Source organism: Bufo bufo, chromosome 2 (assembly GCF_905171765.1).
Source record: "Bufo bufo chromosome 2, aBufBuf1.1, whole genome shotgun sequence".
NCBI classification, from domain to species: Eukaryota; Metazoa; Chordata; class Amphibia; order Anura; family Bufonidae; genus Bufo; species Bufo bufo.
In genome coordinates, this window is record NC_053390.1 from 731,816,749 (window position 1) to 731,832,576 (window position 15,828).

At 41.7% G+C, this 15,828-nt stretch overlaps 1 protein-coding gene across 5 annotated transcripts in view; it reads right to left on the minus strand.

The window, feature by feature from the left end:
• Positions 1-15,828, minus strand: part of GABRB1 (gamma-aminobutyric acid type A receptor subunit beta1) — a 664,547-nt gene that overhangs the window by 5,066 nt on the left and 643,653 nt on the right. The window contains exon 9 of one of the 5 annotated variants that reach the window (XM_040418913.1): positions 11,950-11,955. The exons of the other annotated variants lie outside the window; for them this stretch is intronic. Within the exon in view, the coding sequence (XP_040274847.1) occupies positions 11,950-11,955 (6 nt within the window). The remainder of the gene's footprint in view (positions 1-11,949; positions 11,956-15,828) is intronic. 5 annotated transcript variants of the gene reach the window in all.

The window sequence follows — 15,828 nt, forward strand, 5'->3', positions numbered from 1 at the left end:
TGGAGACATTAAAATCCACGGTGAATCTCCTTTCCCAGGGGTGTTGGATGGCGACCTTGGATTTGGAGGACGCTTATTACCACGTCCCTATACATGCGAACTCCCGGAAATTTCTACGTACAGCAGTTTGGGAAAAAGGGGAATGGTGGCATCTCCAATACAAGGCTCTCCCCTTTGGAGTTTCTCAAGCCCCAAGGGTCTTTACCAAGATCATGGCAGAGGTCGCTGCATTTCTAAGAATGAACATCTCTCTAGTACCATATTTGGACAACTTTCTGATTCTTTCCCATTCAGAAGAACAACTCAGGAAAGACATTTTATTTGTATGCGACACTCTACAGGGTCTGGGGTGGAAAATAAACTGGAAAAAGTAATGTCTAACCCCCTCTCAGAGCTGTGTATTTTTGGGAATACAGTTAAACTCCAGACTTCAGAGAAGCTTCCTTCCTCCAGACAAAGTGGCCAATAGAGGTGATGAGGGATCTCTTCCTATCCTACCAATGTTCTTTCAGGGAGGCTATGGAAGTTCTAGGTCGAATGACGTCGGCCATTCCAGCAGTTCCCTATGCACAATTCCATTCTTGAGAGCTGCAGACAGACATTTTGTACAAATGGGACGGGTCTCAGGAATCACTAGATCAGAATTTCCATCTGTCCTCAAGAGCAAGAGCGTCTCTGATATGGTGGATGTCCCCAGATCATCTGTCGATAGGGAACCCGTGGGTTTCTTAGACACAGACCATTATAACGACAGACGCCAGTCCCTGGGGATGGGGCGTACATTCAGACAACAGATGTTGGCAGGGGAGATGGGATCTAACAACCAGTCTTCCAATTTCAAGGAGTTGAAGGCAGTTCAGATGACCCTATCCAGAGCTCTGCCCCATCTAAGAAACCAAAAGTTGCTCCTTTACTCAGACAATTCCACCACGGTTTCTTACATAAATCGTCAGGGGGGCACAAGAGTCCCGTCTCTCCTCCTCCTCTGCCAAGATATTTTCAGCTTAGCAGAAGACAGAAGCCTCTTTCTTTCAGCAGTCCACCTGAAAGGGAAAGACAATTCCATAGCAGACTTTCTGAGCTGGGTAGACTTAAGACAGGGGGAGTGGTTTCTGAACCACGAGTCCTTTTCTCAGATAGTCCAGGTATTTGGGGTCCCCTCGATAGACCTTTTCGCGTCCCGTTCCAACAGGAAAACAGAGATTTTTTTTCTCTTAACCAGCTAGACTACCCGACAGCGGTGGGTGCTATGGCTCAGGATTGAAGCCAGGAGGATGGCTATGCCTTCCCTCCCTTTTGTGTCATCCCGCAGCTGTTAAACAAGGTAGCACAGGAAAGAGCATCTATAGTCCTAGTAGCTCCATATTGGCCCAAGAGGGCTTGGTTTTCAGCGCTCCTGAGGTTAGCCTCCCTCCCTTCCTTCTGCCACCAAGGGAGGATCTTCTCTTTCAGGGTCCCCTCTTCCATCCCGACCCGGATACTCTAAAGTTGACAGCATGGAGGTTGACAGGAACATCTGGCTAGACAGGGGCCTGTCAGACAAAGTGGTGTCCACCCTACTTAAGAGCAGGAAAGAATCCACGGCCAATAAATACCTGAAAGTCAGTTTTTTTCCCCACCTTCCTGGGTTTCACTCCTGACCTCCTTAAGGAGCCTAAAATACCTAGGATTCTAGATTTTCTACAAGCAGGCTTAGAAAAGAGGCTTAAGGCTTCCACCTTGAAAGTCCAGGTGGCAGCACTGAGTTATTTTTTTGACTGCAGGTTAGTCGATCACCCCTGGGTAAAGAGATTTTTGAATGCTGCCTCGAGAGCTCATCCCCTGTTTGCGGCCCCTTACTCCTCCGTGGGACCTTAATTCAGTCCTTACAGCCCTATCCCAGCATCCTTTTGAGCCATTACAGGATTTATCCTTGGAGACCCTTTCCTGTAAACTGGCCTTTCTAATAGCCATCACCTCGGCAAGAAGGGTCTCAGAGATCCAGGCTTTTTCTGCCTTCCAGCCGTACACTTCTATTCTGGACGATAAAGTGATCATTAGACCCATTCCCTTCTTCCGTCCTAAAGTAGTTTCCAATTTTCATATGAATCAGGACCTAGTCCTTCCCTCCCTCTGTCCAGATCCACCCAACCAGTTGGAAAGGAAATTCCACTGTCTAGACGTCAGGAGGTGTTTAATCTTCTATCTGGAATCTACCGCTCCCTGGAGAGTGGACGAAAATCTCTTTATTCAATATCAGGGTAGACTGAAAGGCCGCAAGGTTTCCCAGGGAGTCTTAGCCAAATGGGTTAAGAAAGCCATCCTCTTGTCCTATGCTTCCCTCGTGCTCCCTCCTCCGGAGGGATTCCGGGCTCATTCCACCAGGTCAGTGGCCACCTCCTGGGCAGAGAGGGCTAACGCCTCCCTTAGTCAGATTTGTAGGGCTGCAACATGGAGCACCCCTCATACTTTTTTCAAGCATTATAGGTTTAATCTCAATGAGGACGCGGCCTTCGGGAGGAAGGTTCTTCAGGCCGTTGTCCCTCCCTAAAATTTGATTCATATTTTATTCTCGCATGGGTGCCATCATGGGGGAGGGGAAAACAATAATTGCTTAGGTAATTGTTTTTCTCGATACCCCCAAAATTTCCCTCCCCATTAAAAAAATTAAAAATAAAATTTGTATTCTAGATATGGATATATAATCTCTTGTCAAATCTCTTCTATTGCTTTGGTGGTGTTGGCACATTCCGGAGACTGGTAATCACAATCACTGAGGTGTGGTGGGGGTGTGAACATTTTTATATCCTCAGGTTTCCTGTCCCGGATGGGAGGTCCTCCTCACATGGGTGCTGTCATGGGTATTGAGAAAAACAATTACCAGTAAGCAATTATTGTTTTCTCCAAACATACCTTTGCTCATTGTGACCAAAGAGTTCTATTTTAACCTCATTGGTCTACAGGATTTGTTTTCAAAATATATCATGCTTGTTTAGATGTTCTTTTGCAGACTTCTTATGCTGAATTTTATGGACGCCGGAGAGGTGTTTGTCTGATGACCCTTCCATGAAGACTATATTTGTGCAGGTATGGCTGAACAGTAGAACAATGTTCCACAACTGTTTTTTTGCAGTCAAGCGGGGTTCTAATTTCCCTTTCTAGCAATCATAAAAGCAGCTGTCTATGAAATTTTTCTTTATCTTCCAGTCCTTCTCTTGACCTCCATTGTTCCTGTTAACTGCCATTTGTCCATTACAGTTCAAACTGATGAACATATAACATTTTTATAGCCTTCTCCTGCTTTGTGGGCCTCAACCATTTTCATTGTTAGAGTGTTAGGCAGCTGCTTAGAAGAACTCATGACTGCTGTTTTCTGGGACAAGGTTATAGGGTATTTATAAAGCCTTGAAATTTGCCTCAACTGGCCTTTCCTAATGATAATTGTAAACAATCCTTAACCCTAACAGGCTACTTAAGTCCCGAGACCTCAGTCAAGTTTATCTGGGTTCCCATACTTTTGCAAGGTACTCTTTTCTTTTTTTTTTATCAAAATGATATACTGTTATTGCTTAAAATGTTGATTAGTGTGTTTCACCTTTAACTTCATACTTTTGGAGATCATTTCATCTTTACATTTCTTAACTGTTCAAAGTAACAGTTGACCTGGGGTGCCCAAACCTTTGCATGCAATTGTATATGAAATATATTAACAGTGACTGTAATTCCATGAACGTTAATTTTGAAAACATTTTGTGATTTCAAACTTTTGTATAATAGAATTATGACACCTAGTAGGTCTCCTTCATGTTGACCACTTACACTGTATATGCCCCTTCTGCCATCTCTGGCTTCTCTCTGGCTTCCTTTCTAACAAGTTATGCTCCATTAACAGAGCAATCAATCTTTGTCCTCATTCACGTCCAAACTACCCTCTTAATCTCATTCCTTGTCATCTCACTTCTGATCTTTCCTCTGTTTCAGAACTACCCTTGCTATATACTGACCTAAATGATTTTTTCACTTCTCATCCAAACTCTCTACACCAACATATCAGACTCTCACCCACAGTGAAAACCTTCAAAAGAAACATAAAACCCACCTCTTCAGACAAGCCTACAACCTACAGTAACCCTGCTGCCACTGTATCGCCATGAGCAGATTTATCGTCACCTACTGTGTCCTTATCCCATGCCTTGTAGATTGTAAGCCCTTGTGGGCAGGGTCCTCTCTCCTTCTGTACCAGTCTGTAACTCGTCTTGTTCATGCCTATTGCAAATGTTTTGTATTATGTATGTATACCCCTTTTTTATATGTACAGCACCATAGAATGAATGGCGCTTTAATAATAAGTAACATAATAAAAAAATAATACTAACATTACTTTTAATACAATTTACAGAAGTGTCACTCCATACTTTTTCTTTTGCCTAGAAAAAAAAAATTCATTTTCTTAATTCCTGTAGAACCCCTTTAATGCAAAATAAACCCACCCACTTCTAAGACTAAGAATGAAAAATTGTGATGGTGATAAAGGTGCTTGCATTACATATTTTTTTATTACAATATGTGACAAAATAGGATCGAAGGAAAGAAGGAGATCAGGGTAGGAATTGTTGGGCTGCTTTTTCTGTTTTATGTTTAATTCAGAGCCCTCTGAGGTCTGTTTTTACTTTATCATTTGTATTAAAAATGTTCTTTGGTACATTTATATAGATTGATTTGTTCACTGTAGTCATTTAGATTGTAAGTCAGAGAGCTGAACTATTCCGAAACTGAGAAAAGTAGTGTAATATTTCCTAGTACCCTGTTATTTTCTTGGCAGGAAAAACATGTCGAGTAGGTGAAGGTGATATTTTGTCTAATAAATACTACATTGATTTTAAAATAGTCAGCAGAAAATAATAGAGATGGATAGAAGGACAATGAGTTGAAGGCTGAATTTACACAAGAGGGTGAGGCAAACTATCATCAGTAAAGATTGAGAATTAATGTTGGCTACAAAATGTACTGAATTGTAAGATACAGTAATCGTAGAAATTTGCCACTGAGGGACCAGATAGGGGGCCATTTACTAAATGAAATATTGTAGCGTATATGTGTCGCAAATCTGCTAATTTTCCCCGATCACACCCGGTCTAAAAGAAGGGGCTCATTTATCATTTTCTACACCGGTTTTAGGCATAGAAAATGTGCTAAATCAATGCTTTGTTGTGCTAAATCTACACCTTGCTGGCGTACATTTAGACCAGTGTTGGATACGCCGAAGTTATGTAGAGGCCGGTGCCTGTACATAACTTCTGCCGATCCACCGCCAGCACAGGGATTATTGAGACCGGTGTCTAAAACACTTAATAAATTACCCCCATAGTGTCTAACTCAATATTTTATATTACATGCTTGGCATAAATACGTGTAGTTTACAGAGATTAGTATGAAAAAACAGAATTAATAAAAGGGGTTCCTTGAAGACCAGAAACCCCTTTTCAGATGGCCAAATAGGGTGCAAGAGTTAAAAAAGTCATATCTACCATCAAAGCTTCCTTCTCTTCCATTTCTGATCCCTGCTGGACGGGGAGTGTGATGTGCTGTCTACACAAATGTCACTGCTGCCAGCAAATCAGTGGCCTCAATGGTGATATGTACAGGCACGGTACATGCTTGCTGCCACTGTTGAAGCTGTTGATTGGCTGGCAGCAGAGACATTGTGTGTTGACGGTATGTCACTCTCCCGAACCAATGGGGACCAGAAGCGAAGGAGAAGTGAGTTTGCCAGTGGACCCAGGGCACTGGTAATCAGTGAGACCTTTTTTAACTCTTGCACCCTGTCTGGCCATCTAAATAGGGATTCTGGGTCTCAGAGAATCCCTTTAATGTTTTTGTCAATGACTGGGACAACACTAAGGTTTCAGATTTCCAGTATGGTGACTGCTCTGAGGTATTCTACTCCTGATCTGCAAATTTATGGAAGTAGATAAAACCAATTGAATAAGTGTTATAGTCCACCAGACTAATTTACTTCCTGCATTCATAATACAAAAATTCTATTAAAGATTGCTAGTTATTAAAATAGAACTAGGTCTGGAAAGAAGCTGTGTCCTGTCTCATACGTAGAACATACTTCTATTGCAAATGCACCACATTTGCACATTTTTGTATGCATTTTACACCTGACAAGGGATTGTGACTTAATGGAAAAGGGCCAAGGTTTTTTTTTTGTCTAAAGGGGCGTGGTCTACATGCAGATCTGTGCGCCAAATTTTTGGAATAGAATTCTAGCATAAATCTGGTGCAGGATTTATGATACTCCACATTTACAAAGGTCCATGAGCCATATTTATAAATTTGGGTAATATTAAGTCTGTGATTCATTTTTTAAACAGTGCAAAGTGGGACACTATTAGTATATCTGTCCGATTATGTTTTTGATCAGTGGCGTGCCTACCATGGGGACAGACCACATGACTGCTATAAAGCCCGGGGGGAGGAACCTGGAGCTGAACTTCTAAATCCACTGCATTTTCCACCAGTTTCCACTCAGAGGAGTTCATTGCATAGAGATTTTTACATCTTTTATTAAGTTCAATGATAGCTATGCACACTACTTTGCACTCCCTCTAGTGGTGGCTGCAGGCAGCCAATTTTATAATGTCAGCATTTACTGCTTGTGTGAAGAATTTATCAATGTAATGCCAGTTGTCTGGTGTATAAATACATATTGTGTATTCAAAAGCACCTGCCATTCCTTTTCCAACATAGAGATCTTCCTCCACTGTCATAAAACTGATTAGAGGGTATACCAAGTTTTGTTATTTGGCCATATAAGATCTGTGTATACAACCTGCTTTTGATTTGTTGTCTGGATTACAATATTAGATCCCCAAAATGTCTTATATCTTGGCTTCTGGGAGTAGCTTCTAAAAGAATGTTTCTTCTGCATTTCTGGTAGCAAGATATTGGTGGTAGACTTTAGAGAAGTAACCTCAGGTTGTACCTTGTGGAACTTTGGGAGGCCCCAGATTCATATTATTGACATGTTCATATTGCTGGCTGCTAAATGATGCATATTGAAGCAGTGGATTCATGCCCAGCGTTACCTGGATGGAATTGTTGCCAGGTTTCACTAAGGAACTCTTATATCTGGACATTGGACACTAAAGGGGAATTAGGGGAGCAAATTAAAATCTATTAAGGGGCTATTTATCAAGAAAGTGACTGAATGCAATGGGACATTGCAAATTTTTCTTATAGAGAAGGTTATCTAAAGTTAGACAGTAGCAACAAATAAATACTATGAAGTGCCATTGTGTGCATTTATACTTACTGCAAGACCATAAAAATGTTATAGTATTTGTGATGTCCGCTTGATATAAATCTAGCAGAGCAATGAATGTGGAGATCTCTGGATCCATGTGAGGTACAGGGCTGGTTCTAGCTTTGTTAGAAGGAGATTGCCATGTACTATATGACGTCGGATTTTCATTTTTTACATTAGTCATGGGATAACCCCTTTAATATACAAGGCAACTAATGAATGCTGAAAAAGCAACAATAGACACTTTATTTAACCTAAAAATCTTCCCTAAAAATATACATAAAATATAGGCTGAATACAAATATATGACCTCTATATATATATATATATATATATATATATATATATATATATATATATATATAGGATTGAGTCCCGTGTATCAGTACACCCGTCCCAGGGTGATTCCTGTAGCAAGTATGTCGGCTGAGACCCTTACTAATCGATAGAAAGGTGGTGCATATGTGCCGGCTATATATCACTCAAATGTGGCACGTGTGTCAGTATACCGCAACCAAATGTAGATCAATGGATGTGCAGCACCTGTATAGGTGTAATGATGAGGGCTGTATAGCACTAAATGCCAATAACTTCTGATCGTTCTCAGTCAAAGTCCAATTGATATAGGCGGCAACACTCACAGTTGATAACACCACCAAAAGTCACTTAGTGCATTCACAATGCCACAATAGATGATCCCCAGGAGCTGGGTCTTACCCATCTTCACTGCCTCTGATGCAGCACTAGATTCCAGGCGGCCGCCCACCAGCGGCGTCCCACGTGGTGTGCTAGACCTCTACGTGGCATCCCACGTGACCTGGTTGCTTGGGAGACCGGGGTGAAGCTGGGATGACGCACCAATCGGCGTCCGCTTGCTATGAAAGCAGGACTAAGCTTCCCGTCTAAGCTTCTTATTTATTGCAGGTATTGACACGTTTTGAGGTGCTGTACCTCTTCCTCAGTGGCCATTGAGGAAGGGGTACAGCACCTCGAAACGCGTCAATACCTGCAATAAATAAAGAAGATAGAGGAAGCTTTGTCCGGATTCATAGCAAGCGGTAGGCGATTGAGTGATATATAGCCGGCACATATGCACCACCTTTCTATCGATTAGTAAGGGTCTCAGCCCGACATACTTGCTACAGGAATCACCCTGGGACGGGTGTACTGATACATGGGACTCAATCCTATATATATAGAGGTCATATATTTGTATTCAGCCTATATTTTATTTTTAGGTTAAATAAAGTGTCTATCGTTGCTTTTTCAAGTGAGCCCTTTTGAGTGTGCCCCTTCATTGCTTTTTGACATCCACGTTTCACTTTGGTCCTTAGGGTGGGACTTGTAGGTGAGCACCTTATCTCATACGGTGAGAGGTTGAGCCACTGAGCTTTCTGGTTAACTAATGAATGCTTCAATCTTTACACATTTGGCTTTGTTCATCCCTTAAAGGGGTATTCCTATCACATACAATAGCGGCATATCGCTAGGATATGCCCCCATTGTCTGATAGGTGCGGGTACCACTACTGGTACCCGCACCTACAATGTGAACGGAGCGGGGAAATGAACGGAGGGCACACTGTGCATGCTCAGCTTCCCTACATTCATTTCTATGGATCCGCCAAAAATAGCTGAGCGATGGGTCGGCTATCTCCGTCTTCCCCATAGAAATGAATGGGAGCAGGGGCGGATGTGCGCGGTGCGCTCCCATTCACTTCTATGGGAGCAGCTGGGAGCAGCGCTTGGGTGGGGGATGGGTCCTCCAGCCACAGCTCTCCCAGCTCCGTTCTCGTTGTAGGTGCGGGTCCCAGAGGTGGAAACCCGCACCTATCAGACAATGGGTGCATTATCCTAGCAATATGCCCCCATTGTCTGTGATGAGAATATACCTTTAAGAATAATTCCTACCATCACTTTTATCAGCCCAGGGCATTTGTAAATGTATGAGCTTGTTCTCAATGACAGTAGTTTGAAAGAACAGGAAAGCTGTTATGGGAAGTTGAATACACTACCATTTTTATGCATTTTCCCCCAAAAAAATTTGTGTCCAGATGTTACATGCAAGTTAAAAGTGAAATGCAAAATCCACTACCAACTGTGGGACACATTTAAGGATGCATTGCATTGCCCGATATTCTTTCCAATTATCAGAACCAGTGTGATAGAAATGGTCATTCCTGATAACTGGCCTATGTAATTGTGTAGCCGATCAGCTGACGAATGAAGAAACGCTCATTTGTCAGCAGATTGTCTAATTATTGGCAGAATATTGCCTTGTGCAATCAAGTATTTGCTGCTGTTAATCAATAGGACTGAATAGAGGAGGAACAATTGTGGTAGCAGGTGTTCCTAAGGCCTCTTGCACACGACCGTATGCCCTCCGAGATATATGGTCTGTGAGCGGGCCATATGTCCCGGAGCGGCATTGATCGTGTGCATGGGACCACACAGCATCATAGATAACAATATTTGCTGTTGGACGTCAGGCCGCCAGCGGGGCTATTGTCCCGCACTCATTTGATCTTATGAGTGCGGGACAATAGTCCCGCGGGCGGCCCGACGTGCAAAGCATCATTATGTTGGCTTGAAAAAGCCTGTACCATCCTGTTCTTCTGTAACATCCTGTTCTTCTGTAACATCCTGTTCTTCTGTAACATCCTGTTCTTCTGCAACATCCTGTTCTTCTGCAACATCCTGTTCTTCTGCAACATCCTGTTATTCTGCAACATCCTGTTATTCTGTAACATCCTGTTCTCCTGTAACATCTTGTTATTCTGTAACCTCCTGTTATTCTGTAACATCCTGTTCTCCTGTAACATCTTGTTCTTCTGTAACACCCTGTTCTTCTGCAACATCCTGTTATTCTGTAACCTCCTGTTATTCTGTAACATCCTGTTCTCCTGTAACATCCTGTTATTCTGTAACATCCTGTTCTCCTGTAACATCCTGTTCTTCTGTAACGTCCTGTTCTCCTGTACCGTCCTGTTCTCCTGTACCGTCCTGTTCTCCTGTAACGTCCTGTTCTCCTGTACCGTCCTGTTCTCCTGTAACGTCCTGTTCTCCTGTACCGTCCTGTTATCCTGTACCGTCCTGTTATCCTGTACCGTCCTGTTATTCTGTAACATCCTATTCTTCTGTAACATCCTGTTCTTCTGTAATATCCTGTTCTCCTGTAACGTCCTGTTCTCCTGTACCGTCCTGTTCTCCTGTACCGTCCTGTTCTCCTGTACCGTCCTGTTATTCTGTAACATCCTATTCTTCTGTAACATCCTGTTATTCTGTAACATCCTGTTCTCCTGTAACATCCTGTTCTCCTGTAACGTCCTGTTCTCCTGTAACGTCCTGTTCTCCTGTTATTTGATTGTTTTAGCTTATTATTCAGTTTTATTATTATTCTCCGCCCCCTTTTTCTATACGCTACTCCTCCTACAGTTTTGGGGTTACAAACGGCAAACTTTCCACACTTCTTCGACCTATAGTGCGGTAAGTTGATTGTGCTTTAATAAGCAATCCCAACCTCCAGCCCCTGTGGCGGACCACCGAAGACCCCTTTTTTGCCATTGACTTTGACAGGGAAAATTTTCAAATTGCTCCCACTCGCACAGTTTTGAAGCTACACTCCCCAAATTTGGACCACATATTGTTAGTGTCAACCTGAATAAAAGGGTAAATTTTGAATGGACACCCAAAGTGGACGGAGCTAGCAACGCCAATGAAAATTCTGCTATTTTCTATACGCTACTCCTCCCACAGTTTTAGGAGTACAATTACCAAACTTTGCACACTTGTTCGGCACATACCCGAATAGGTTGCTTGTGCTTTGTAAACCGATCCCACCCTCTGTGCCCCTGGGGAGACCCCCCGAAGACCCCACTTTTTGTCATAGACTTTCATTGGAAAATTGTAAATTTTTGCCACTTGTACAGCTTTGAAGTTAAACTCACCAGATTTGGGTCACTTAGTCATGGGGTCAACCTGAAAATTTCTGTCACATTTCAGGGACTCTAAAAAGTGGGCAGGGCCACAAACAACCAATCAGATTTTCCCTATTGACTTCAATGAGAAAATTTAAATTGCTGTCATTCTCACAGTATTTAAGCCAGAGTACCTAAACTTGGTACCGTGGGTCACTGTGTGACTGGGGTTAAAATTTATAAAAAGTGGGCGGAGTCTACAAAGGCCAATAAAATTTCTGCCATTTGTTTAAATGGGAAAATGTAAAACTGTAGCTGCTCTTAGACTGTTTAATGCAGGCTTCTCCAACTTGGCACACTTGTCACTGGAGGACTGGGATTAAAATTCTGAAAACTAGTGCGGGGCAAAAACAACCAATCAGATTTCTTGATGATTTAAATGGGGAAAAATTAAAAATGCTGCCATTCTCACATTATTGATTCATGGACCTCAAATTATCACAAATGTGGCCATGGGTGTTTCCACTGCAAGGTTAAAAAATGTGGGCGGAGCCGCCAACAATCAATCATTGATTTTCAATCGAAAAAAATAAAACTGCTGCCATTTTTACACGTTAAATTCCATAATTCCCAAACCTTAATGTGTTAGTCACTGGGTGACTGTGGTTCACAATTAGGAAAAAAGGTGCGGGGCAACAACAGCCAATTAGATTTCAGCCATTGAACCTAATGAAAAAAAAACCTGCTGCTATTATCACAGTTTAAAAGCCAAGTCTCCCAAACTTAGCATAATTACTCACTCGATGACTGCGGTCAAAATTTAGGAAAAGTGGGTAGAGCCTAAAACAGCCAATCAGATTTCACCTATTGACTTCAATGTAAAACTTTCAAATACTGCCATTCTCACAGTTTTAAAGCCAGAGGCCCCAAACTTGGCACAGACCATGACTGGGTGACTGGGGTTCAAATTCAGAAACTGGGTGGAGCTTAAAACAGCCAATCAAATATTACCTATTGCTATTCAATGGGAATATTTAAATTGCTGCCATTCTTACACTGTTAATGGAAGGGTCTTCAAACTTGGTACATTCGGTCAATGGGTGACTGGAATTCAAATTTATAAAGTGGGTGGAGCCCAAAACAGCCAATCAGATTTTTTTGATTGATTTAAATGGAAAAAACTAAAAATGCTGCCATTCTCACATTATTGATGTCAAGGACATCAAATATCACAAATTTGGTCATTGGCTGTTTCCATTTCAAGGTTAGAAAAAGTGGGTGGAGCCACCAACAACCAATCAAATTTCTATCATTGATTTTCAATAGAGTGCTACTCCTCCCACAGTTTTAGGAGTACAATTTTGAAACTTTGCACACTTCTTCGGCCTATAGCAGTGGAAGCTGCTTGTGCTGCTCTGTGCACCTGGGGCTCTAGCGTTTTCAAGCCAACATCCTGTGGTTTCTTCAGAAACAACACCATCTAGTTGTAATCTATGATGCTGTGTGCTCCGGTGCACATGATCAATGCGGCTCTGGGACATATGGCCCGCTCACAGACCGTATATCTTGGAGGGCATACGGTCGTGGGCAATAGGCCTAAGGGTACCTTCACACGCGGCAGATTTTGTGGCAGAAAATTCTACGACTGAAATTCAGTTCCATTCATTTGAATGGGGCAGCAAAGCACATGGATTTCTGAAAGCTTTATTAACGTGAATAGAACTGATTTTCAGTTGCTGAATTTTCTGCCAAAAAATCTGTTAGGTCACATGTGGAGGCGCCCTCAGCCATATAATTTGTATCTGCCAGTGTAGTAATCTGAGGCAAGTAAGGCGATACTGTAATAAATGGATGATAAATTTAGTCTAGGGACAGATGCTTATCTCTAACTTTATACCAACTATTCGTTGGCTTACACTTTTTCTGTTAAGCCACCTTTCCCCTTCTGTTGGGCTAGGCACAGATAATCTCTTTAAACTTTTGTGCACCAAATTGTGTCACATTTTGGTACAATTTATACCAAAAACTATGTACACTCCCATGCTGTTTTGTTTGTGCCTTTTTATTGTCTTTTTGGTGCATTTTTGGGTCCACAACTATTTCTTCTCAAAATGCCCCATACTCTATAATAGAAACTTTCCACCAAAGTGCAAAAAAAAACCCGGAAAAAAAAATAACACACTGAAACTGCATGAAGGTGGCCTGAGTGTGGTTTTATGTACAGTAGGGTAGGTTTATTAAGGCACAGTGTACAAAAGTCACAAATTATGCTACATGTCATATTTGTGCCATGATTTGAGACTTTTTATTCTTCTCACCGCTTTTCAAAATTGGCAAGAAAAAGGGGCAGGGTTCAGCAGGAGGGGCAGGGTCAGCGATGGCATGACAGATTTTCTATAATTTACAGCAGGAAATGGCATAAATTATGTCTCACATCTATACCAGCTCATAGCTGGCATAGACTGCAGGAAGATGTGCCAAATTTATTGACACACTTAAGCCATAATTTCCATTTTTTTTTTTAAACACTTGTCTCTCCTAAATTTCAGCAATGGATTCTGGGAAGAAAGGTATGTTTCTAATCAGCAGGATAAGCCCTACCAGGCATTGTGTATGGTTTATTAGGGTTGATCTTGCTGAAAGATGCCCATGCAGGTTCTATTTTTTGGGTTTGTTTGTCATTTTTCATGTCCTGCCAATGGCTGTGTGGATGGGAAGACGCTAATTGCTGTCAGAGCTCAAAAGAAACATTTATCATCTCATAAATCTCTACACCTACACAGTAATAATTGCAGATGAGACAAAAAAAAATGCAGAGCCAAGGATGCACCTGCATAAAACACTTATCTTAAATGTGCTCAAATGGAACAAATGCATGCATAATCACTACTGATTAGAGTCAGAGATAAACATGAAAAGGTAAGATCAAAGGCAAACAGTCATTAACATATAGAAAAACAATTAGTTTAAGAATATACTGTACTGCACTCGGAGAATGGTGCTGTTTCGCCAATTCCTTCATGTGCACAGCTCTTGAAGCCATCCTCCATAAATGTAACATATGATGGCTATGACATTTTATTACATAGATGCAAAATACAAATGTTATAGGTATGTTGTTGCAAACAACATTCCCATAGCCCCATTCTTGCTCAAAGGTCTTGTCTAGTTTACCAAATTTATACTAGAAGTAGAGGATGGTCTCTCATTTGCCACCTCCATCAATTAGATAGAGTTGAGGGCAACTACAAGGTGTTTCTTTGTCTCTAGATCTATACACTGTTGATATCTTTAAAGGTAGGGATCCCAAGCGGAGTAGGGATCCTATATACTTTCTATGGAACTGTACTCCACTTGCGGAAAATGCAGAGCACAGCTGATGCAAGCGGATGGTGCAAATCGTTCTGAGAACCATCTCTGCACTTTCTGTGCTTTGAATGAAGGTTTAGGTACTTTAACAGGGCATCATGTAATGCTTTATTTTGCATGCAGGGGCTCTACAGAAGAATTGGAAACATTCCCTACAGATTAAACTTAATTCCTGGGGACACCAGCAGCAGAACACCCTGTGATCAAGTTTTCTTTCAGGTACCCTTCTAACAAAAAAATATTTTCGAAAGCGGAGAACCCCTTTAAGTATTCTCCCGGTAACATTCACACATTTTTATACACAAATGAGATAGCAAGTTATAGTAATTACAGTATAAATGTACAAATTCTCCTCTCTCGTTTCTATTCTGAATTCAGCAATCAGGCTAATTTTTCTTTCCAAACAATGCACCAATGTCCCTATGCTGTGCCAGTCACTGCACTGGTTGCCCATACACTATAACAGGGATCAGCAACCTCTGCCACTCCAGCTGTTCTGAGACTACAACTCCCAGAATCCTCCTTTCACTTCTATGGGAGTTACAAAAACTACTGAGTAAGGGTGCATGCTGGGAGTTGTAGTTTCACAGCAGCTGGAGTGCCGAAGGTTGCTGATCCCTGCAGTATAAAATACCATTTAAATGGATCACTCTCATCCACAAATCTATCCACTGTTCTATATTTCCTCCCTCTTCTCCGTCCATCACCTACCTGTGCTTTGTGTTCCTCCAGTGACCTAGGACTAACTTCCTCCATAATCCAAACCTCCAGCTCCTATCTCCACGACTTTGCTTGTGCTGCACCATTTCTCTGAAATACTTTACCCATGACAATCAGATTAATTCCCCACATCCACAGAATTAAGTTTGCCCTAAAAATATTTTTTTGGGCAGGCCTATCACGTTCCATAATCAACACTATCTCCTCTCATTTTTTTCCCTCTTTTACATTATTTCCACTCTCCTTCCTTACACAGATTCTGGCTGAATCACTTGCTCATGCAACTTTCTGTGTATATTCCTATTTTATTTTTTGTGTCACCCCTAACTTCTCATAGATTGTAAGCTCTTGCGAGTAGGGTCTTCATACTACTGGTTTGAATTGTTGCTTTGCTTGTAACTTTGTAATATCTGATTTCCTTTTCCAGTACTCTGAATTGTAAATTGCATAGGGCTGCATCGACAGAAAAATAAAAAAGTTAGAGCTTTTGAAATGCGATAATGAAAAAAACTGCTTGGTCACTAAGGTCCAA